The sequence below is a fragment of the Eretmochelys imbricata genome, chromosome 4, assembly GCF_965152235.1.
Source record: "Eretmochelys imbricata isolate rEreImb1 chromosome 4, rEreImb1.hap1, whole genome shotgun sequence".
NCBI lineage: Eukaryota > Metazoa > Chordata > Testudines > Cheloniidae > Eretmochelys > Eretmochelys imbricata.
The window spans coordinates 64400044-64421214 of NC_135575.1; the positions used below are offsets into that span (position 1 = coordinate 64400044).

The 21171-nt window shown below is 41.6% G+C and overlaps 1 protein-coding gene across 1 annotated transcript in view; it reads left to right on the forward strand.

Annotated features, from left to right (window-relative positions):
- Positions 1-21171, forward strand: part of GUCY1B1 (guanylate cyclase 1 soluble subunit beta 1) — a 63215-nt gene that overhangs the window by 24035 nt on the left and 18009 nt on the right. The window contains exons 2-4 of the mRNA XM_077814473.1: positions 1783-1883; positions 2935-3053; positions 10479-10676. Of these exons, the coding sequence (XP_077670599.1) occupies positions 2961-3053; positions 10479-10676 (291 nt within the window). The 5' untranslated portion in view covers positions 1783-1883; positions 2935-2960. The remainder of the gene's footprint in view (positions 1-1782; positions 1884-2934; positions 3054-10478; positions 10677-21171) is intronic.

Below are 21171 nucleotides of genomic sequence, written 5' to 3' on the forward strand. Positions count from 1 at the left end.
TGTTGCCCAAAGGTGGTGGGACCATGACCATTTCACCCTTCTGCACCAACGTGAGGATAGTTCAGCCAGGCATACTGCTCAGGCATACTGGGGAGCCCAGAACACTGAGAAGCATGGGAGTCCACCATAGCTCTACTGCCCTGAAGACAGGGTTTTGCCTTAAAGGTACAATTGACCCCACAGGGAGAACAACATTTATTGCAGTGAAAAATCCTATTATCTTTCAGCCCAGAGAAAAGAAGTAGTCAGGTTAGACAGCTGACTGCTTATCAGGCAAGCTGCTGACTCAGTGCTCAAAGGGAAAGAAATAATTGATGTTATATTTGTGGAGATAAAGTGAGGGTCTATTGTTTTCTCTCCTACTTTCCTTTTCATTTTATTTTCACCTTTTTTAACCTGGCAGCAGTGTGAAATGTGCATCTGGTCTGTGCATCAGCAATAGCCCTGCTTGAAAGGTTGGCAATTGCCTAGGGCCTTGTCTTCACTAGGAAAAAAAAAGGTGTGTTTTTACAAAGCTTTAGGTAACACACTTGGTAAAACCCCAGTGAGGACAAGGCAGTTTGTAGTTCTTACACCTGTCAACAGGTTGAAGTAAACCTTAGATTCCCTCCAGTGTTTAGCTTGACCTGCACATATGAAAAGAATAAACTGCCTTGTCTTCAATAGATTTGACCATGTGTTAGCTCACATGTGGCAAGCACACATCTTTTTTTCTTGTCGTGGATACACTGTTAGAGAGGGCAGGGCTTAATGGGGGCTGAGATTTTTGTATAATAGCAGGATGTCTTGATTTATTTATTAGTTAAGAGTGTGTTGCTGGAGATTGTGTGTCTTATTTATTGAAGGTTGTTAGGGATATGCAGACATGCTGGCTTTAATTGCTGGTTTGCTTTGTTTTGGTTGCCTAAAGTTTTCAGATAAATGTTTTTTCCCTTATAAATAGCAATAAATAAATACAGCAAATGTTACCTCAGTTTTTGTGGTACTTTACCAGGAGCACTCTCAGAAGGAAACAGAGGCACAGATTTGTTTTTGTTATTTCTTTATTATTTGTATTGTGGTAATGCCTAGAAGCCAGTTGTGCTAGGCACTATGCAAACATAGAGCTGGTCCATGCCCTGAAGAGATGTGATGCAAAAGCCCTAGACATCTTCTTTTTTTTAATCAATACAATCTGGCGAGTGCTCAGCACTTTTGAAAATCAGGTTACCTCATTAAGTATCTAAATATGGATTTTAAATGCTTATCTTTGAAAATTTAGACCGATGTCCATTTAAAAAAATAATCTCCTCTACCTCCTGTAAATAAACTGTAATCATGACTGGGAACTATGAAATAATGTGTCTATTAAAAAAAATTTTCAGAGCAACATATATCTATATCTAAGTATATTCTCTTTATCTTATTTCTTGCAGTTTTCCAGTCTATTGGAAATTAAGAATAACGCATTCTAAAATGTTAGACTCTGCCTTTATTATCTGAATAACTCGTTTTGTGGGATTGTTTATTGTTAAAGGAGATTTTTTTCTCCAAGTGATTTATGGGTTTTCAGGATAAGACTGGGAGTAGAAGTTTTGTACTAAGCCTTAATTACAGTGAAATATGGAACAGATCTCTTCTTGGTGTAATTTAAATGTTGAACATTAACTAACTTCTCAGAGGTGGAGCCAACAAATTTATTTCATTTAAAAGACATATTCCAGATTATAAGTAATTGATTTATATATTCAGTACGAAAGTCTTAATTCTTGATTACTGTATTTTTGTTCTGTTTTCCTTTAGGAAAGAGGCACAATTGGATGAAGAAGGACAATTTCTAGTCAGAATAATTTATGATGATTCCAAAACATATGATCTGGTTGCAGCAGCAAGCAAAGTCCTTAGTGAGTAATATGGCTATCTTTCAGAAATTATACTTGCTTTTAATGGGTCAGGCCTCATGTAGTAAGGTCACTACTTTCTCTGTAACTTTAATGCATTAGTTTGCTAGTAAATTGTATATGTAAGATTAATAAAGACACAAATATGTGCAACAGGGGGATTTAACACAGAGGAAGTGAAAGTGTGGTTATGATTAGAAAAAAAGGCTGGCTCAGAAAAAAAGGGTTATTGCTCTTCCATGTTTATTTAAAATCATTTAATGCTTGTGATATATGTCAGATTACTAGCTCATGAAAGTGAAAACCTTCTTTTATGCACAAGACATATATAATATTACATGCAATGGCAGTGCACTACAGTATGCCACCACGTCCCCCCTCCAATGTACAGTACCTCAACCACCTGACGACCTCTAGATAGTATAGTTCAGTCTCCATGCCCATTTAATCATTGGCTTCTCTGCTGAGATTACTAACAAGGGTGACCAATGTGGCAATGTTTTTGTGAAGGGCACATCTCATTCCACATCGGTCATCAGTCTGGATAGCATTAACTTTCAGCTACTGCTGCTCTGAGCTGAAATCAGAAAGGTAGCATTATCCCTATCCCTACTATCTTATCTGCACTCTTTCTCTGCAGTGAGAGTGAATCAGCAACCAGCCACTGAACCCATAAGACCCTGGCTTCTGGGGAAGAATGCACTGTTTTTGCATATATAGATCTGGCTCGCATTGATCTTTGGGGTTCTGTGGGGTTAGAGGTGAAACCACTGCTTATTACTGAGTAGAGGAATAGTTGGTGGGAAGGAGGAAAAGGGGAGGAGAATCTATCCCCCTGATGGAAAAATGACCTAGATTTTTTTTTTCTGTGGTGGGGTTGATCTGGCTTACTGCTTTTGGAGCATGTTTTCTTGACTGAAAATAGAAAATACAATATGCAAAACAACTCATTTTACATTATAATTATAGTATCATAAAATGGAGTCTAAAATTGCTAGCAAAGTACAAACAATGCAGTGCTTTAAATGAATCAAGTTTTCTGTATTTTAAATAGATCTTAATGCTGGGGAAATCCTTCAGATGTTTGGGAAGATGTTTTTTGTGTTCTGTCAAGAATCTGGTTATGACACAATCCTACGTGTCTTGGGCTCAAATGTCAGAGAATTTTTGCAGGTAAGAATTTTGTGCCAAGCAACTTAAAGTAGGTAGCACTGGACAGGCAAAATAGGGTCTTGTGGGTAGGGCACTGGACTGGGAGTCAGGAAGCTTGGATTCTGTTCGAATCTCTATCACTGGCCTGGTGGGTGACCTTAGTAAACTGCTTCCTTTCTCTTTCCCTGATGTAGAGTTTCATTCCTCAGGACAATTTTGGCAGTACACTCCCTATTGCATATGCCTTTTGATGCAGTCTTTAATTACATGGTCACATTTTATATTTTGCACTGGACCCCTTGGCTCTGCAGTACACAGAATGGAGATAGCAGGGGGCAGAACTAAGGTTGCACAGGCAACAATAAATCTGGCATTTCCTAATTTTCAACGGCTTGACTTTGCAACCTAAGTAACAGTCTTTTAACACAGTTTTCCTTTATGTGATGTGATACACTGTTCCTTTCCCCATAGATATGTAATGACATGTTGGACCAAATTTACTTCTGTTGTCAATGGGTGCAGCTTACCAACTGACACTAGCAGAAAATTTGGTCTATTTAGCTCTTTCTCCTCCAGAGGCCTGTCTGACTAAATACTGTAGATACTGATTATTTCTATATGTGCAATATTCGGCTCCTTTGAGAAGTGCAAGCCATTACTTCTGTCTCATAGCTCATCTGCAAATCAAGGGAGTCAGTCCTTGTCCACGTGTTGAGGAATGGGGTAGAGCAAAGGTGATTTTGTACTACTTTTATGCTGCCCCAATCTTTAAGGACAGTGTGAATTTATGTTACTGTTTCTGTTGAAAAATGAAAATCCATTTTGCATCATTAGTGTGGAGGAAATCTAGTCAGTCATATAGGAGCTGATCTAAGTGTGGGGTAAAATAGTGATTTTTTTGGTTCCAAGGAAATTGTTCACATGTGAAAACAGTTTAGATTTAGAATTTCAAATTCAGCATGTACAGAGCTCTCAGTGAGGAACATATGCTCTAATAAGTTTAAAGCACATGGACTGATTCAGACATTGGGAAGATTTTCAAATGCATCAATGATTATTACAGTTGACTTTCAATGGCAGTTGGGCACCTAACTGCCATCTGTGCCTTTGGAAATCTCATCCATAATAAAGAAAAGAGAGTAATGCATAGTTTGTTTAAGGGCTCTCTGAATACAGTTATTCAGTTGCTTGTGCATACATCTGGATACCTTCACTGAGACCTAGATCAGGCCAGGACCTCCCCAGACCCTGGCATACCAGCCATTACTTGCAATACCTCTTTAACCTGACCACCTGGGAGCCTGACTGGATCTCTGTACATTCCCAGCATAGGGCTCCACATACAATTTACACCAAGGAGAGATGCTGTCAAAACTTTTTTTCAAACAGTTCATTATTCTGACTCGCAGAACAACTTCCATCCATAATTTTGTACTCCAGTAGAGTACACAAGCTGCACCCAGCACAAGCCTATAGGAATATGCAGCCTTCAGCAGAACATCATATACTGCCAGTCTGCATTCCCTGGGTGAGCAAGATTTGACAGGGTAGAAACAGACCAAATTAAAATCCGTAGCTGACTTGTTCCTTCCTCACCTTGGGAACAAACTAATGGACAAGCTCTCCTTCCCCTTTTCATTCTTCACCAGATGAGAAAATTGAAGGTAAGATTGTAATGCAGGAAAACCTCTGTAGTAATATTACATCTGTATTCTTGTAACTTTAACATTTGAGACTGCCATTTGTTGGAATTCCAGTTTGAATAGATGACATTGGCCATTTGCACTTTTGTCAATATAAACAGGAAGAATATATTAAGTATTTGCACTGACAGCGTGAGGTTGGTTTTTGTAGCTGCAATTATGAAGCTCAGTTCCGTTTAACCATGATTTATTGTTACTGCTCTTAGAAGTCATGCTGGTAGATGATGCTGATTATTATTTACCAAAACAAAAGTGCTCATAAGCCACAATACAGATGGGGGGGTCCATTGTGCTGAGCTCTGGATAAACACATAATAAAAGATAGTCCCAATACTTAGATCTAAAGTACAATCTATACTGAGCCCACAATATAACAAACAATTAAAAGTTTTTGTTTTGTAAACCCTGTGAAAATAATCTTGACTATATATTTCATGTTCCTTGGAATCAGTCTTAAAGGAGCTTGTTTATAGGAAAGCCACAGGTAATCTAGACATATAAGGAGAGGCGCATTAAAAGAAACTACAAAAAGGCAATACTTAGAGATAAAGTATTTTTCCCTCACTGTACAACATGGTCCTGAAAGAATTGCTAGTCATATTAAATTAAAAGAGAATATGTCACAGAGAGGCAGCATGAAGAGAGATGCAACCTAAGAACTCCCAAATGTGCTTTTATGTTAAAAACTACTTTAAAAAATCAATCAGACTCATAAGTAGAGGTTGATACCAGATCCTTCAGGGAATCGTTTAGTTGTCTATTGAATTAATTGTAAAAGCAGTGCAGTACAGTAAACCTATATTTTATTTCTCTTCACTAAAAGTATCCACATACATAATATAGCACAAAAATACTTGAGCAGCATTACTGTGAGTTTGGAAGCCAATCACACTCAAATAGTTTCTATTAGTTTCCAATTTGGTTTATGATTATTGGTCCAGATTCTCTCCTGCACTGAGATCCATTTGTCAGAGAAGAAAGGCATCATCAGAGATCTGATTTCAGTTCTCTGATCTGAAAGCTGTAGCCCCCCCCAGCCCTGACATAAATTGCAGCAGCCTGGTAGCCAAAAACTGGCCTATTACTGTAAGTGTTTTGGTAGCTTTTAGAGACCCCAGTAGGGATCAAGGCCCTTATCAAGGTTCCTTCCCCACTCTGAACTCTAGGGTACAGATGTGGGGACCTGCATGAAAACCTCCTAAGCTTACTTTTACCAGCTTAGGTTAAAACTTCCCCAAGGTACAAACTATTTTCCCTTTTGCCCTTGGACTTCCACTGCCACCACTAAACGTTTATCTGGGTTTATTTATTAGGAAAGCGTTGTTTGGAAACGTCTTTCCCCCCAAAATCCTCCCAACCCTTGCACCCCACTTCCTGGAGAAGGTTTGGTAAAAATCCTCACCAATTTACATAGGTGACCACAGACCCAAACCCAAAGAACAATGAAAAAAGCATTCAGTTCTTAAAAGAAGAATTTTAATAGAAGAAACAGTAAAAAAGAATCACCTCTGTAAAATCAGGATGGTAAATACCTTACAGGGTAATTAGATTCAAAACATAGAGAATCCCTCTAGGCAAAACCTTAAATTACAAAAAGACACACAGACAGGAATATCCATTCTATTCAGCACAGCTTAATTTCTCAGCCATTTAAAGAAATCATAATCTAAAACATATCTAGCTAGATTACTTACTAAATTCTAAGACTCCATTCCTGTTCTGTCCCCGGCAAAAGCATCACACAGACAGACTCTTTGTTTCTCCCTCCCTCCAGCTTTTGAAAGTATCTTGTCTCCTCATTGGTCATTTTGGTCAGGTGCCAGCGAGGTTATCCTAGCTTCTTAACCCTTTACAGGTCAAAGGATATTTCCTCTGGCCAGGAGGGATTTTAAAGGTATTTACCCTTCCCTTTATATTTATGACAGCCCTATTGTGCCAAGCACCGTACACCCACACACACACAGACAGATGTCCCATCTCCCATAGAATTTACAATCTTAACATATGCTGAGAGAGACCACATACATACAGCAAACAAGGCTATGGTGCTGGAGGAGAGGATGACAAGATAATAGTGAAAGTATTGTTTAGCATAATAAGCAATAGTCACAGAATACCCACTGCCTAGCCCATAGGAATTGATCTCCATGCAAACAGTATATTGATATGTGCAAGGCTGACCAAATGTAACATAACTTTACAAAACATATGTGAAATATTCACAAGAAGAACTGCAAAATTTAAATTAAAAATGCAAGACTATCTACTAAAGATCTCTATGGGCCAGATTCTGATACTCTTACTCATGTTGTGCAAGAGCATCAGGAAAAGGAATTACATTGATTTCAACAGGACTAGTGGCTGAGTGAATTGTGAGTAAGGGTATTGGAATTTGGTGCTAATATTTTATAGAAAAGCAGTATTTGGCTTACATCTTATTCCCTTTTCCATAATATTGGACTCAAACTCCCTTTGAGACTGTTCAAATGTGGATGACTCTGTGTATAGGAAGATGACTCTTCTTTTCTGAGTCTCTTCTTAAAAGACATCTTCCAAAAGGTCTACATATCTAAGCTGCTCCTGGGGAGCACATACTGGAACAGCAGCTCAGCACCCTTTCAGGCAGTCCACAGTGTACTTCCCCTCTGTGCACCCGGCTAGCTCTCTAGCTCTGCTCTCACCCACACTCTTTCAAGCCACTACAGACCTAGTCTCCACCTCCCAAGAGGAATGTTCCTGGTCTCTGCAAAGATCTGCAAGGGGTTGGCTTCATGTATCTTCTTCTCCCTTGTATTTGTGTAAGCAGGGGAACAGTCCCGCTATTGTGGGGAACTTTCCTGGCTTCTGCACTACCCCGGTGAAGTGGGCTAGCGAAAGGATCTGAGTCCTCGCTCCCACTTCCTTTATCCAGTGGCCTCCCTGCCCTTGAGGGCTCCCCTTCCACTCTCCTGTCTGGCAAAGTCCTCATAACCCCAACAAGGCTGGGCCCAGGATTCCTGGGTGGCTCGACCCCCAACCCTGCTGTGGTCACCTAGGACAGGGGCTAGGGTGACCATTACATACAAGTTAAAGCAAATGCAAGTTATTTAATCAACAATTAATTTTAAAAAGAATAAGGGAAAATGGGAAAGGTTAAAGGAAACACATCAACCTGCTCTGTGGCAGGGAACATCACAAACAGTGTCTCTGGAATGTCCGGGCAGTTCACAGTCTGTTCCTTGTAAGTCCCAGGCCTTCTTCTCAGGCCCTGGCTGTGCTGCAGGGATGCTGTGGGTTGGACACTTGCTCTGGTGGTGGCCACATGCTCTCAGGCTCTAAGTGGTAGGACCCTTCTTCCCAGTGTTGCCCCACCCCGTCGGGGTTACAATCCAAGCCTGGCCTGCAGAGCCTCTTGGCTGAGGCATCTCCCTGTGCTGGGCCTGCTAGCCAGGGTCCCCCTCGCTCTCCCCAGCTGCTCACCGCACCCAGCTCCGGACTGCTCCAGTCCCAGCTCCACCACTCTGTCTCAGCACTGCTGCTGCTGCTCTGCCTCCAGCTCCCTGGGCTGCTTCTTTGTCCCCTCTGCCTCTGGTTGCTACAGCTCTGCTCCCAGGACAGGTCTGCTCTGCAGGCTGCTTCTGTGACTCTGCTCCCAGCACTAACCAGCTTCGTGGACTGCTTTTCTGGCCCCTCTGGCTCTGGTTGCTGCAGCTTTCTTCCCAGAGCAAGTCTGCTCTCTCTGGGCTGTGCCTCTGGCTTTGGGGCTGCAGCTCTGCTCCCAGGACAGGGTCTGCTCTCTCTGGGCTGCTTTTCTGGTCCCTCTAGATCTGGCACAGCTCTGCTCCCCAGCTCAGCTCACACCCCTGCTTTCTCCTTAGCTCAGCCCCACTCTGTCTGACCCAGGCAATTCCAGCTCACACAGAGGATGGGATCTCCCTGGCCTCCTGACTCCCTGATTAGCCTGCCTGCCCTGTCATTCAGGCTGATCTGGAGTATTGGCCTCTCCCCATTGTTCCTGGGGGCTGTCAGTCTCAGGGTCCTGATTTCCCATCCACTCTTCCCTTTAGTTACTGGGAGCTAGCCAACCAAAACACCTCCACTGAATGTTAGTAAGGGGGCAACAGTCCCCTTACATTGGCACTAAAGGCTGGGCTCAGTTGAGCTCACAGATTTTTTGCCTCTTAAGTTTTAATTTGATGTAGTGATATATCAATGGAATAAAAATACAAATGTATAACAAACTAAAAAAGTGAAGGAGAATGTTCCAGGATGCATGCATCCCAAGGAATTCATTTATAAGAGACTCATTTCCTTTGGAGGCCTCCCAAGAAAAGTAGCAGCTGTTCACGCCACCTTCACAACTTTGAAGATCTACAGATGTTAAGAAAAGGGAGATGATCCAACCTGCAAATTTGAAACATCTTCATTGTACCTCTCCCTGACCTGGCAAAAATCACAAAACAATCCCCAGTGCTAGAAAAGGTTCAGGGGGGGAACAATGCTAAGGACCCGGTAAATGAAGAGGGTGCATAATCTTGACAAATGTATTGGTAGATGATTACGTGGGTTGTGACGCTATTCAGCCAGTCTGATTGTCCTTTCTATCTAAGCCATTACACCGTGAATAGTAAAATGGAGTCATGGTAATGACTCCATAGTTAAGGTTGTAGCTAGCATAGTATTCTAAGTCTGATTCTGATCCCACTTTCCCCTCTAACCTCCTCATAAAATCTGATTTCCAATTTCTCAAGCATGTTTCCTATCCAGAGAAGAATTTGCTTTTGCCAAAGTTTGAGATTAATCAGACAAAATGTCTGGGACATATGGAGAGTTTGAAAAGGTGGAATTGTTTTGCTTTTTTAAAAATCTCACTTTTTAAAAATGCTTTGTTTCAGCTATGACCTGATCTAGAAACTCCATTTTGGGTTCATTCACTTGGTCTCAGTGAGATCATGTGACTGAGCATTTTTAGGAAAGGTGGTAGGTTAATTTTAAAGATGTTAGCTATAAAATTGGAAACTTTGAAAACTCTTGTCAGGTCCTGGCAGAGCTTATAAACTTTTGTCAATGCTTGAAACAGCATTACTAGCTTACTGATTCATTTAAAACAGTAAGAAAGGCTGTGGTTGTTGTTTTTTTACATGCAAGTGCCTAAAGTTAGACTCCTAAATCCATATAGAAACACCTGGCTTACCAGCTGTAGGCTATTTGGATACAGCTGCTCTTTAAAAGATAGACTACAAGCAGTAGAATTCTTGGAGGGAGGGAAGAGATAAAGATGGGTGGGTAAGAGAGGGAAAGGGCTAGCTATTCCCACATCCAATTAGAAAATTAACCCTGCGATGGAAATAAAAATGTTTCCATCTATTGTGCACACATAGTACAGTCAAGGAATTCTCTCTTTCTCTCTCAAATGACTTTTACTGGTGTTATTTTCGGTGCCAGTCATAGGCCAGTCTCATTGTCAGGTGTGAGGGCCCCCAGTAGTGGTGCCCGGAATGGCAAGACAGGAGAGCAACCTGCCTAGAAGCCCTGCAATGGAGGTCTGGAACTGGCTGACACAAACCACAAGTGATTGTGGCCATTGTGGACAGGGTGCGGCCAGACTACCCAGGAAATGTACCGAATCAATAACTTATATATCCAATATGTAGCTTAGGTCTTTAAAACTGCTACTTAAATTACTTGTATTCTCAAATAGACAATTTGCCACATGGATGAACTCTATTCTGATGTGTTCGTGTGTTTTTAATTATCCCTGTAGAACTTGGATGCTCTGCATGACCATCTTGCTACTATTTATCCGGGTATGCGTGCCCCTTCCTTTAGGTGCACTGATGCAGAAAAAGGGAAAGGACTCATTCTGCATTATTATTCAGAGAGAGAAGGACTCCAGGATATTGTCATTGGAATCATCAAAACAGTAGCTCAGCAGATCCATGGTACAGAAATAGACATGAAGGTAATGTTTCCTGGTATGTTCTGATTGAAAGTTGATGTCATTCATAAAATTGAAAGAGCTGTATGATATAATGGAAAACGGTATTTTTTTATCCATTCATACTTTCCACAGAGGTTTTGCATACTGAAAAATCTCTCCATTACCCCCCATGTTAACCCAATACTTTCAAGGTCATATACTGCCCTCACCTGCCTTTGCCCTGGCCACACCCCTGTACTAGCCACAGAGAAGGAGAATGGCATAGCAGCCCTTGTACCAACTCATGTCTCCTTACACTGGTAGGGTCTTCCAATGGCTATATCTGACAATTGTAGGGCTGCTTTGCACCACCAGAACACCACAAACTGATCACAGCACAACCCAGGATCTGGGCCAAGAAATGAAGAAGATTAGCATGTCCAGTTTAAACTGCAGAGATAATTTTGCATTGGTAGAATGTAAATCCAGCTTGCCATTTGGCCAGGATACAAGAGGAAACACACCTATTCTTGCACAAAGTGCCATGGAATCTTTAATGGCAATAGGTGTTCAAGACCTTTCTCTCTCTTTCTTTTTTTTAATCTTCCTTGTGTGAAAGATTGTAACTATAACAGCAGGCGCTCCCTTTATTACCACATTGGAACATTGATTCAGTACTGAAACAGGAGTGCCACCTACTGACTCACTAGCAGCATTCCCGTTTTCCCTGGAAATATGCTGATCAGCCCAGTGCTAATTTGCATATAGTCCAGATGGCTAATGGCTCAGGACAACATCCAATAATCCAAAGAAAGAGAAAAAGGGTACAAAGATTATGTTCCGTATTATTTTTCCATTTTCATGTATTTTCTTTTTGCCTAGTTCATGTTCTCTGAGCACTTATGCACTTTACCTGCAACATTTTCATATGTAGTCTAGATTATGTCACTTCACCAAATTTGGTGTCATACTCTAAGCAGCCTATGAGAAAGGGGGCAAGTTCGTTTACTTCCTGTCTTTGAGTGGACAGGGATAAAATTTTCAGAAGTGCCTAAGTGACTTAGGAACCTGTCTCAGTTTTAGAAATGACTTAGACACTTAGAAGTCTAAGTCCTATCGACTTTGATGATGAGGCTTAAGCCAGGTCTACATGAAAAAGTTAGGTAAACTCAGCCATGTCACTCAGGGATGTTGAAAATCCACACCCCTAAGCGATGTAATTTAACTGACCTACCCCCTGGTGGAAACAGCGCTAAGAATCCTTCCGTCAACCTAGCTGTCATCTCTCAGAGAGGTGGGTTACAATGACAGGAGAACCCCTCCCATCTCTGTAGTAAGTAAGTAAGTACAAATAAGAAGCCAATGCAAATAACGTTGCACAGGTGTAATGTGTTCACTGCAAGATGCATTGCTAAGCAAATAAGCATTTACATTCTTTACCAGCTGAGGTTTCTGGGTGTAGCCCACACTGTTACAGTATGTACAGCATGTTACAGTAATTCAATCTTGAGGTGACAAATGCATAGTCAATATATTGTAATCTACATACAAAAGGAAAATTCAGTATTGTCCAAAATGAGTCACAGACAGCCAACTAAGAAAAACCCCAGTCTTCATTGTCCTGCTTCGATGAAATGGAGGCATAGAGTTCAGCTCCATCTGCATACTCATGGCACCAGAGCCTGACCACTAAAAGTCTCAATTACACCTGGAACAGGAAAAGTGATGGAAGAGAGAGCCCAATACAACCCTCTGACTTCTCAGACTGAAAGGATTGGAACTACTATAAGTAACTCCTGTTCACTGGGTTGTCTACAAAACATGGTAGTCAGTGGTATTTAAGGCAACTAATAGATCTAAAACCATCAACATGGTGTCTGGTCATCTTCCATCATCGGAAGATCATGAACCAATGTCTCCAGTCCCAGTAACTGTTACAGTACTGTAGTGCATGTTTCATTACATACCCTTTAGCAACAGCAGGATTTTAGGGACACAGTCTGCAGTTCATTTCACAACCAGATAGTCACATCAGAGAACTAAGGAGCATTTTCGGAAGTGTCCTTTATAATAAGTACATATACACCTGAGAATGGTTTAAACTGCCTCACCTAAAATTTTGAGTGAGAGCTGCCACTGTAGAATGACCTCCATGCAGGAATACTATCCCGCTCCAAAAGCGATGCCCCAAATCCTTCAAACAGCACAAAACAACGCAGCCCACAACTCTTATTGTATTCCTTGACTGAGACTACTCCCCAAGGAAGAGCTGCATTGACCACAATGTTAACAAATCTCTGCAGAATAAGATGGGTCTGTTATGTGATTGGGTGGGTGGGGAGGGGAGGTCTTAGATTTTCTTTGCAACCAGAAGGGTTAGAATCTTGAATCTTTTTTTGAATAAGTGACAGTTTAGATTCTCAATCACTATTTGTGGTGAAGGATGGATTCTCCTGCAAATTTCCATAGCTGTGGACCCTCAGAAAACACAGAACTCTGGCCAAAGTAAACCACCAGACAGAATCTTGTCACTTAATCAAACAAAAACATTTATATTGAAGATCACCGAAACTTTGCTATGGATTTAATAGAAACTGTTAATGTGTGTGTGAACTGGATGAGCAATATCCTTCTGATATAAGCAGAACTCTCCACATGGAAAATCTCATGGAAAAACAAACTCAATACTATGTATTATCTTTTATTCTTTAAACCAACAGATTTGTTTAAGCATTTACTCTAAAACCCATACAAAGCATGAATGATAAAGTAATTAAATATGAAAAGTGCAGACATCCATTTGGCACTAGGATGGAAACCACCACCACTACGGGATTTGAATGTAATACTATTAAAATATAAGGCAAACGCTTCATCTACAGGGCTAAACAGACTTTGGGTTTCAGTCTTGTCCTTGCAAATGAAAGGTAAATACCCCAAAACGCCAGAAACATCAGGCCCAATAATGAAGCTCCTATTGAATTCATATACAGTCCTTACTCAAGCAAAAATCTAACTGAAGTCTATAGGGGAAAGCCGATATGGCATAAGGGATGACAGAATGGGAAAATGACAGCAACACCCTCACTGATCCATTGAAAAGAGAATTTATACAGTAACTCCTCACTTAAAGTCATCCTGGTTAACCTTGCTTCATTGTTACGTTGCTGATCAGTTAGAGAACATGCTTGTTTAAAGTTGCTCAATGCTCCCTTATAACGTCATTTGGCAGCCTCCTGCTTTGTCCACTGCTTGCAGGGAGAGCAGCCCATTGGAGCTCTAGTGGTGGGGGGCTTGGAACCAGGGTGGACTGGCAGCCCCCCCATCAGCTCCTCGTTCCCCTAAGTTCCCTGAGCAGCAGCTGCCCAACAGGCTATCAATTGACTGCAGTTCAGCTGTCCCTCCCCCCACTGCCCTGTGCTGCTCCTGCCGTCTGCCTTGGAGCTGCTCCCATGAGCCTCCTGCTTTCTGTGCAGGGGGAAAGAGGGGAGCTAATGTCAGGGTGCCCCCCTTCCCCCTACTCCTGCACCCCACTTACCCCATTTCCATAGAGCGGGGGGGGGCACGACAGGGCTTAGGATGGAGGGAGCTTCCTGGCAGTAGCTTCTGTCTCAACTTGCTGATCTACTTAGAAAGGCAGTGTACTTAGAGTGGGGTCAGTGTACTTAAAGGGGCAATGCGCATCTCTCTCTCACACACGGTGTGTGTTCCTGTCTGCCATGCTGTCTCCCCTCCCTCCATTCGTGCTGCCTTGTAGAGTGTGAGGCTACATTAACAACAATGGGTTAACCCTTGAGGGCTCAGCTGATTGCTAGTTCATGATTTAGCAGTAAGGCATTCCCTGGGAAATATCCCACCCTCTGACTTCACCACCTCAACCAAGCTTCACAATCATCCTCACTGTGTAACAGTATTAAATTGTTTGTTTAAAACTAAAACTCTGTGTGTGTGTGTGTGTATATATATATAGCTATATTATAAAGACTATAATATAGTCTTTTGTCTGTTGAAAAAAATTTCCCTGGAACCTAACCCCCACATTTACATTAATTCTTATGGGGAAATTGGATTCGCTTAACATTGTTTCGCTTAAAGTCGCATTTTTCAGGAACATAACTACAACGTTAAGCGAGGAGTTACTGTAGTTATCAAGTAATGCTCAATGTTTTGTCTCTGATCAGTGAAAATCTGCCCAGTATAAGTGGAAACTTGAATGTGACTTTTCATTTAGCTAAGCAGGGACATATTCTGAAGATACATTTTGTTGCAAAGCTCAGGAGGGAGAGCCAGCTAGATATTCTCTTTGAAACCTGAAGAGTGATTTGTCTTGATTTTAACTGCAGTTACCATAGTGATTGAGCTCTTATACATGTCAGGTTGATGTCACTCACCAACTAAGACCACACAGGGAAACAAGAAGAATTAAACTTGACTCCTGGCTTTGTCACTGCTGATGCTGCTCTTTCATTTACCAAGTTTTGACAGCATCTTCTTTGGAAAGAAGATTTGGCCCAGTTTGTTTTGCCTAAATTTACCTGGGTGAAACTGAATGCAGAATTTACATGAATGTTTAAATATCCAGAAATTTAATTTTAAAAAGGCACACATGTAAGAGGTCATGGTACTCACAGAAAAGGTCAATAGAATTAACTGGTATGAAATCAATAGGGTTGTGTAGAAATTACTATAAATACTTGTACAATTTAACAGAGAATATGATCCCTTCTATGTGCTTTGAATCATCCTATAGAATTCTGTTGTGGTAATATAATATTTTATTAAATTCTTTAGGATGGTTTAAAATCAACAGAAAGGATATAAATTTCTATTAAATTGTATAGGGGGATTCCATAACAATACCTAACCTGGTTACCAGTTTTAACAGGCAGCTGAATACACTCTCATCTAGGGTGTGGTCCATACTGCATTGAAATTAGTGGAAAGACTCCCAGTGACTTCACTAGGCTTTGGCTCTGGCATTTAATTATCTGGTTTGTTTCTCACATTTCTTATGTATTCAGTGATGGAGTTGTTCCCTCTTTCCGTACATGTTTTCTGTATTGGAATTATTTGAAGAGTCGCAGTTGCCTTTCACAGTGCTGTCTGTTAAGTGGTCACATCAGAGTCCATATTCTGCATTGTGTTTCTGACTGCATCTTTTTGCTGCTGTTGACATATTGGCATTCTGTAAAGGTTCAGAGAGTAGCACAGCACTCACATACAATAGCAGGTTGCCTTTATCAAACTGTGAAAGCCTGCTGTGTCTGTGTAGGGTCACATCTCACCCTGGCTAGATGGTTTGTGATATAGGAAATATATAGAAAGAAGAGGAGTACTTGTGGCACCTTAGAGACTAACAAATTTATTTGTGCTTAAGCTTTCATGGGCTAAAACCCACTTCATCAGATGCACATAGTGGAAAATACAGTAGGAAGATATATATATAAACAGAGAACATGAAAAAATGGGGGTTGCCATACCAGCTCTAACGAGACCAATCGATTAAGGTGGGCTATTATCAGCAGGAGAAAAAAAACTTTTGTAGTGATAATCAGGATGGCCCATTTCAAACAGTTGACAAGAAGGTGTGAGTAACAGTAGGGGGAAAATTAGCATGGGGAAATAGTTTTTAGTTAGTGTAATGACTCGTCCACTTGCAGTCTTTATTCAAGCCTAATTTAATGGTGTCCAGTTTACAGATTAATTCCAGTTCTGCTGTTTCTTGTTGGAGTCTGTTTTTGAAGGTTTTTTGTTGAATAATTGCGACTTTTAGGTTTATAATTGAGTGTCCAGGGAGGTTGAAGTGTTCTCCAACTGGTTTTTGAATGTTATAATTCTTGACGTATGATTTGTGTCCATTTATTCTTTTGCGTAGAGACTGTCTGGTTTGGCCAATGTACATGGCAGAGGGGCATTGCTGGCACATAATAGCATTCCTCTTTCTTTCTGCTGATATAGACTAACACGGCTACCACTCTGAAACATGAGATATATAGTAGTTTTGGCACCTCCTGCTATATGATAGGACTTTGGAAATTAGCATTTGCTGTCACCCACACTCTTTAATTTCTTTGCTGATGCAGAGACTGGGGTGGATCGTGAAATTGCCTCATTGAGATGTTTAGCGTGAAAAGCTAAAAATAGGTTGCCAATTGCTCGTATTTTATAGTTGTTTTTTTATGCTGAACCCTAACCTTTATTGGTTGATTGGTTTTCTGTGGATCTCTTGTTATTAATAAGAAAAGATGAGAACCTGTAAAGAGGTCCATCATTACAGCAGAGAACTACGGAGACTATCATGCGGTGATATTATTAATGGAGTTGGAAGATGTAATGTTTGACATGGAAATTTCCTTAAAAAGCTATTTTTTTTTCAAATGGAAAAGCTTTTAATCCAAGCTATACAATTTTTTCCAGTTGTGGTAAATGGGATTTCTTAGAAGTGAGATCCAAACTCTAGTCTTTAATCCCACAAAAGTCATTGATGGAAATGATAATCTGGAAGGCCTAATTTAATAATGGTGATACATCCATGGATTTTGGAAAAGGTTAATCTGTTAAATTCTAGAGGCCCAGTTGTCCCTACCAACAAAAAACAAAACAAAGCATTTTGTTGGCAAGAGAGAGAGATCCTCCCTTCCCTTCAGAACCACCAGTACTATCTAACTACAGTGTGACTACTGCCTCATTCCTTCTCTCAAATATAGGGTGATAGTCTCTTGGAAAATGAAGGGATGGGGGTCACTTAAGCTTTGTATTCACAAGAAACACAAGTCTAAGCCACACTGGTGCTTGGACAAACCCACAGATTTTTTTTTCCCTTTAAGTGGCCACAAGTAATTTCTGACCCCACACATATACTCTTGGCTCTCCAGCTGCAACTACTCGCTGCAACACCTTCCACTGTGGAGTTGGAGTTCCACTTTGATAATGCACCTAGAGAACAGCATCAGGCTTTAGGAAACTAAGGAGATAGAGAAAGGGAGTTAATAACGTATTTTACAAGACTACAAAGAGGAAGGATGGGCCTGTGTTTAATGCACAAGACTGGGAGTCCAAAGGACTCTGCCACACTCTGTCACTGTGACACTCAGCTTTCCTCTGTGTAAAATGGAGACTGTAATTATATCAGTGCTTTCAAAGATATTTTGGGGCTTAATTATTTGATGTCTGTAAAGCATTTTGAGATCCTGACCTCCCGATGCCATAGAAGCACAAAATATTGTTATATTGTTTCCCCTGGCAAAAATGGGAACCAAATTTTGGTAACATCCCTTCCTGTGTGTATATTACTGCCAACACATGAGTTATGAGCATTCACAGAGGGAAAAAGACCTCTTATATGCCAAATATTTTAGTGATTGCATTTCTTTGTGCATAATAATTTGTACTAATATATATTTTTGGAAACATCCAGAAATGTTTTAGAATAACTCTAGGATATATCTCCCCACCCCAGAACTCCTAAAGGCTTGTTTTTCTGGGTTTTGATCTTGTCTGTTGGGGGACTTTTGGTCTGGAATTAAAAAAAAAAAAAAGGATATTCAAGACATTCTTGAATCCATGTTTTTGGATGATTAACCGTATTTTCTGAACGCTTGAATAGGAATGCCTTCTCTGCCCTGATTTACACCCCACTAAAATCTATAGGATTACTCAGGGTATAAGGGCCTGAAACAAAGTTCACTGAAGTCTACAGAAAGTCTCTCTGATGTAAATAAACCTTGGATTAGGCCTGAAGTGAGGACAGAACTGAGCCTAATATGTTCCAATATGTTGCTGCTAAACAATACTGCCTAAATAGAATTATTCTGTTCTACCCATTAAATCTGATTAGGTTTGGCAAGAGATAAATTTGTTGACACTTGATAAATTATGATATTTCATTAGGCATCAACTTTAATTATACCATGATATATGGCTCTCCTGGTAAACAAAATTAGCCCTATTAATTTCATTATTTCAAGGAACTTTGAGTAGGATTGTTAGAGTGAAGTGAGATGATATGTTCAAGATATTAATATGAGATTAAACCAATAGAACATATGAATTTATGCTGGTTTTTAAATATTACACATTAACTGCTATGGTTTGGAGAAGATGCTTTTAGTTTTAACTATAGGGCCTGATCCTGTAACCCTTATTGTTTTCATGAGTAATGATTGCAAATTCAGCATCCTTAGTTTGCACACATCATGAAACAGCTAGAAGATTGCGTTATTTTTTTCCTTTGTTGTGATCAGTAACACACCAGATACTTGCCCAGCCCTGAGCAGACATGCAAAAGTTAAAGACTAGTCCTAATAAATGGAGCAACCTGGATGTGTGAAAAATGCCACTCCCCTGCCTCAACAGGTGGGGAACTTGATGTGCTTGGCGGTAAAGGGGCACACTCCCAGCAGCAAAGGAGGGAGACACTCACTAAGGGACAGTATGTAGCTTCTCACCCCAGGAGTCTCTGGGCCAGCCGATTGGGCGGAGAGAGGTGCCGATTGGACAGTGTAGCGGGGTGAGCCCTGAAGGGGTTGGAAAAGCCCTGAAGAGGGCTGGGGCTCGGGAAGGGAGTAAAACCTCTGCTGATTGGGAGAAGTGGCAACAGCTGAGGGGCCATATCCCAGTCAGGGCCCAGCTGGCTCTATAAAGGCTGTGAGCCAGAAGCTGGGGAGCACTCTCCCTCTGCCTGTAGAGGGAACAGGGCCTGGCTGCAAGGTGCCGAGCAGGACACCTAGTTTGGAGCAGGGCTGGGGGAAGGACAAGGCAGCTGCAGGCCTGGGAAGGCCTATTAGGTACAGGGGTTGCAGGGGCAGCCATGAGTAGGCAGAGGTAGCAGGTCCAAACCCCCTCGCCTGTGATGAGTGGCTTATACTGCAGTCTGTTCCAGGCAGCGGGGCCTAGTTGGTGACTGGCAGTAGCCTAAGACTGAAGTGAGGTGGGGATAGTGGGTGCCAGGGGGCAGCACCCAAGACAAGGGCACTGGGAGGGACACAGGGCAGGGGTGGCGAGACACACTGGCCTGAAAGAGATGCTCTGGAGGCTGGATGCTAATTCCCTGACGACGACCAGCAGGAGACGCTGCCGGGTGAGTCTGTGCTCCGTGACAGACAGCATTCCCCGTCTCCCATAACCCAGTATGGAAGCCATGTGGAACCTCTTTTGACTCCGTTCCAGCAGTCCCAACCAATTCAGTAGAACTAGGAATGGGAATCCAGCCTGACCAATACTGTGGGTATAGCCAATCACCTGTTTGGGGGTCATGAAGGAATTTTTCTCCCATGGGACAATTGGTAGAGGACCAGGGAGTTTTTTTTGTTTTTTGTTTGTTTGTTTTTTTGCTTTCCTTGCCGCACCTTCAAACCACAGTGGGTTAAGTAGGAATGCACTTAGTACCTAGCTGAGGTACTGGGGAGGAGTTGTTTATTCGTTGCAACTTGTGGCCACATTTCCAGTGCAGTTAGGAGAACGTACAGTTCCCAGAGGTAAAAGACTTGGCAGTGGGCCTAGGGATCATGGGATAGGGTGAGGCCTTGTAGCTTTCCCAAGCTGAAGTTCCCACCCTGCTGCACCTTCTGTTGCCCTCACTGAGGGGAGAGTACTAGGACTCGGAGAGAGCTGAGTCCCAAGGGTAAGCTAGGGAGAGCCACCCCCTGTTATGGATTGTATGGTAAGGAGCCCTGTAACCACTGCACTGGAACCAATTAAATGTCCAGTATAAAGAGTATGGATAATGGGCAGGAAACGCCCCTTCCATATGTTAAAGTGTAATAAAAGTTGTGGCCAGCCACTTAATTCCATACATGTGTCTGTCCTCATTTCACTTCTGTGGCTGCATCAATAAACACATTCTAACACGTCATAACAATTTGTTAAAAAAGAAAACTGTGTATAGTTTGTTAAAGGCTCACACTTTGTAGACTTTGTTTTGCTAAAGTCTCACTCTGTAATAACAGAGGTTGAGTTACAAATGGGAATAGCCTCGTGCTTTTCTTTAGTTTATTTCTACAAAGTGAGGAGTAATGGGGAATTATTTCTTTGTTATAAGCCAGCTATTTACTATTGTATTTATGTTCTGCAGACATCATAGACTTGATCCACCTTCATTGGTGCAAGGAGGTGCTAATTGCCCCTCCTTGAGCTAGCAGGGGCTGCTCCAACAAGATGGAATTATTTCACCCTTGGGGAGGGTAGGTGACTGGTTGCATTGCAGCTTTTTCTTGGAAGTTCACCAGGGTAGGGCAGTTTCATACTGTATAAGAGCCCCAGCAGTGCAGTCTCCTGAAGCCAAGTGCTGCATGAGCCCATCCTTAGACTAACCATGCCATGGTCTCTCCCCAGCCAGAACTGCCTATTTTGGGGGATCCATTGATCAGGTGCAGGCTCCCCATAGAAATAAAGTTGCAGGTGCCTTGAACAATGCAAAACCATCCAGGGGCACTTTCCCTCACAAGAGATCCTGTGTTCTGGGCTATACCAACAGAACCAAGCATAATCCAAGGCTGAGTGTAGCTCCTTATTTCCAGGATCAGGAGTTGGTGTAGAC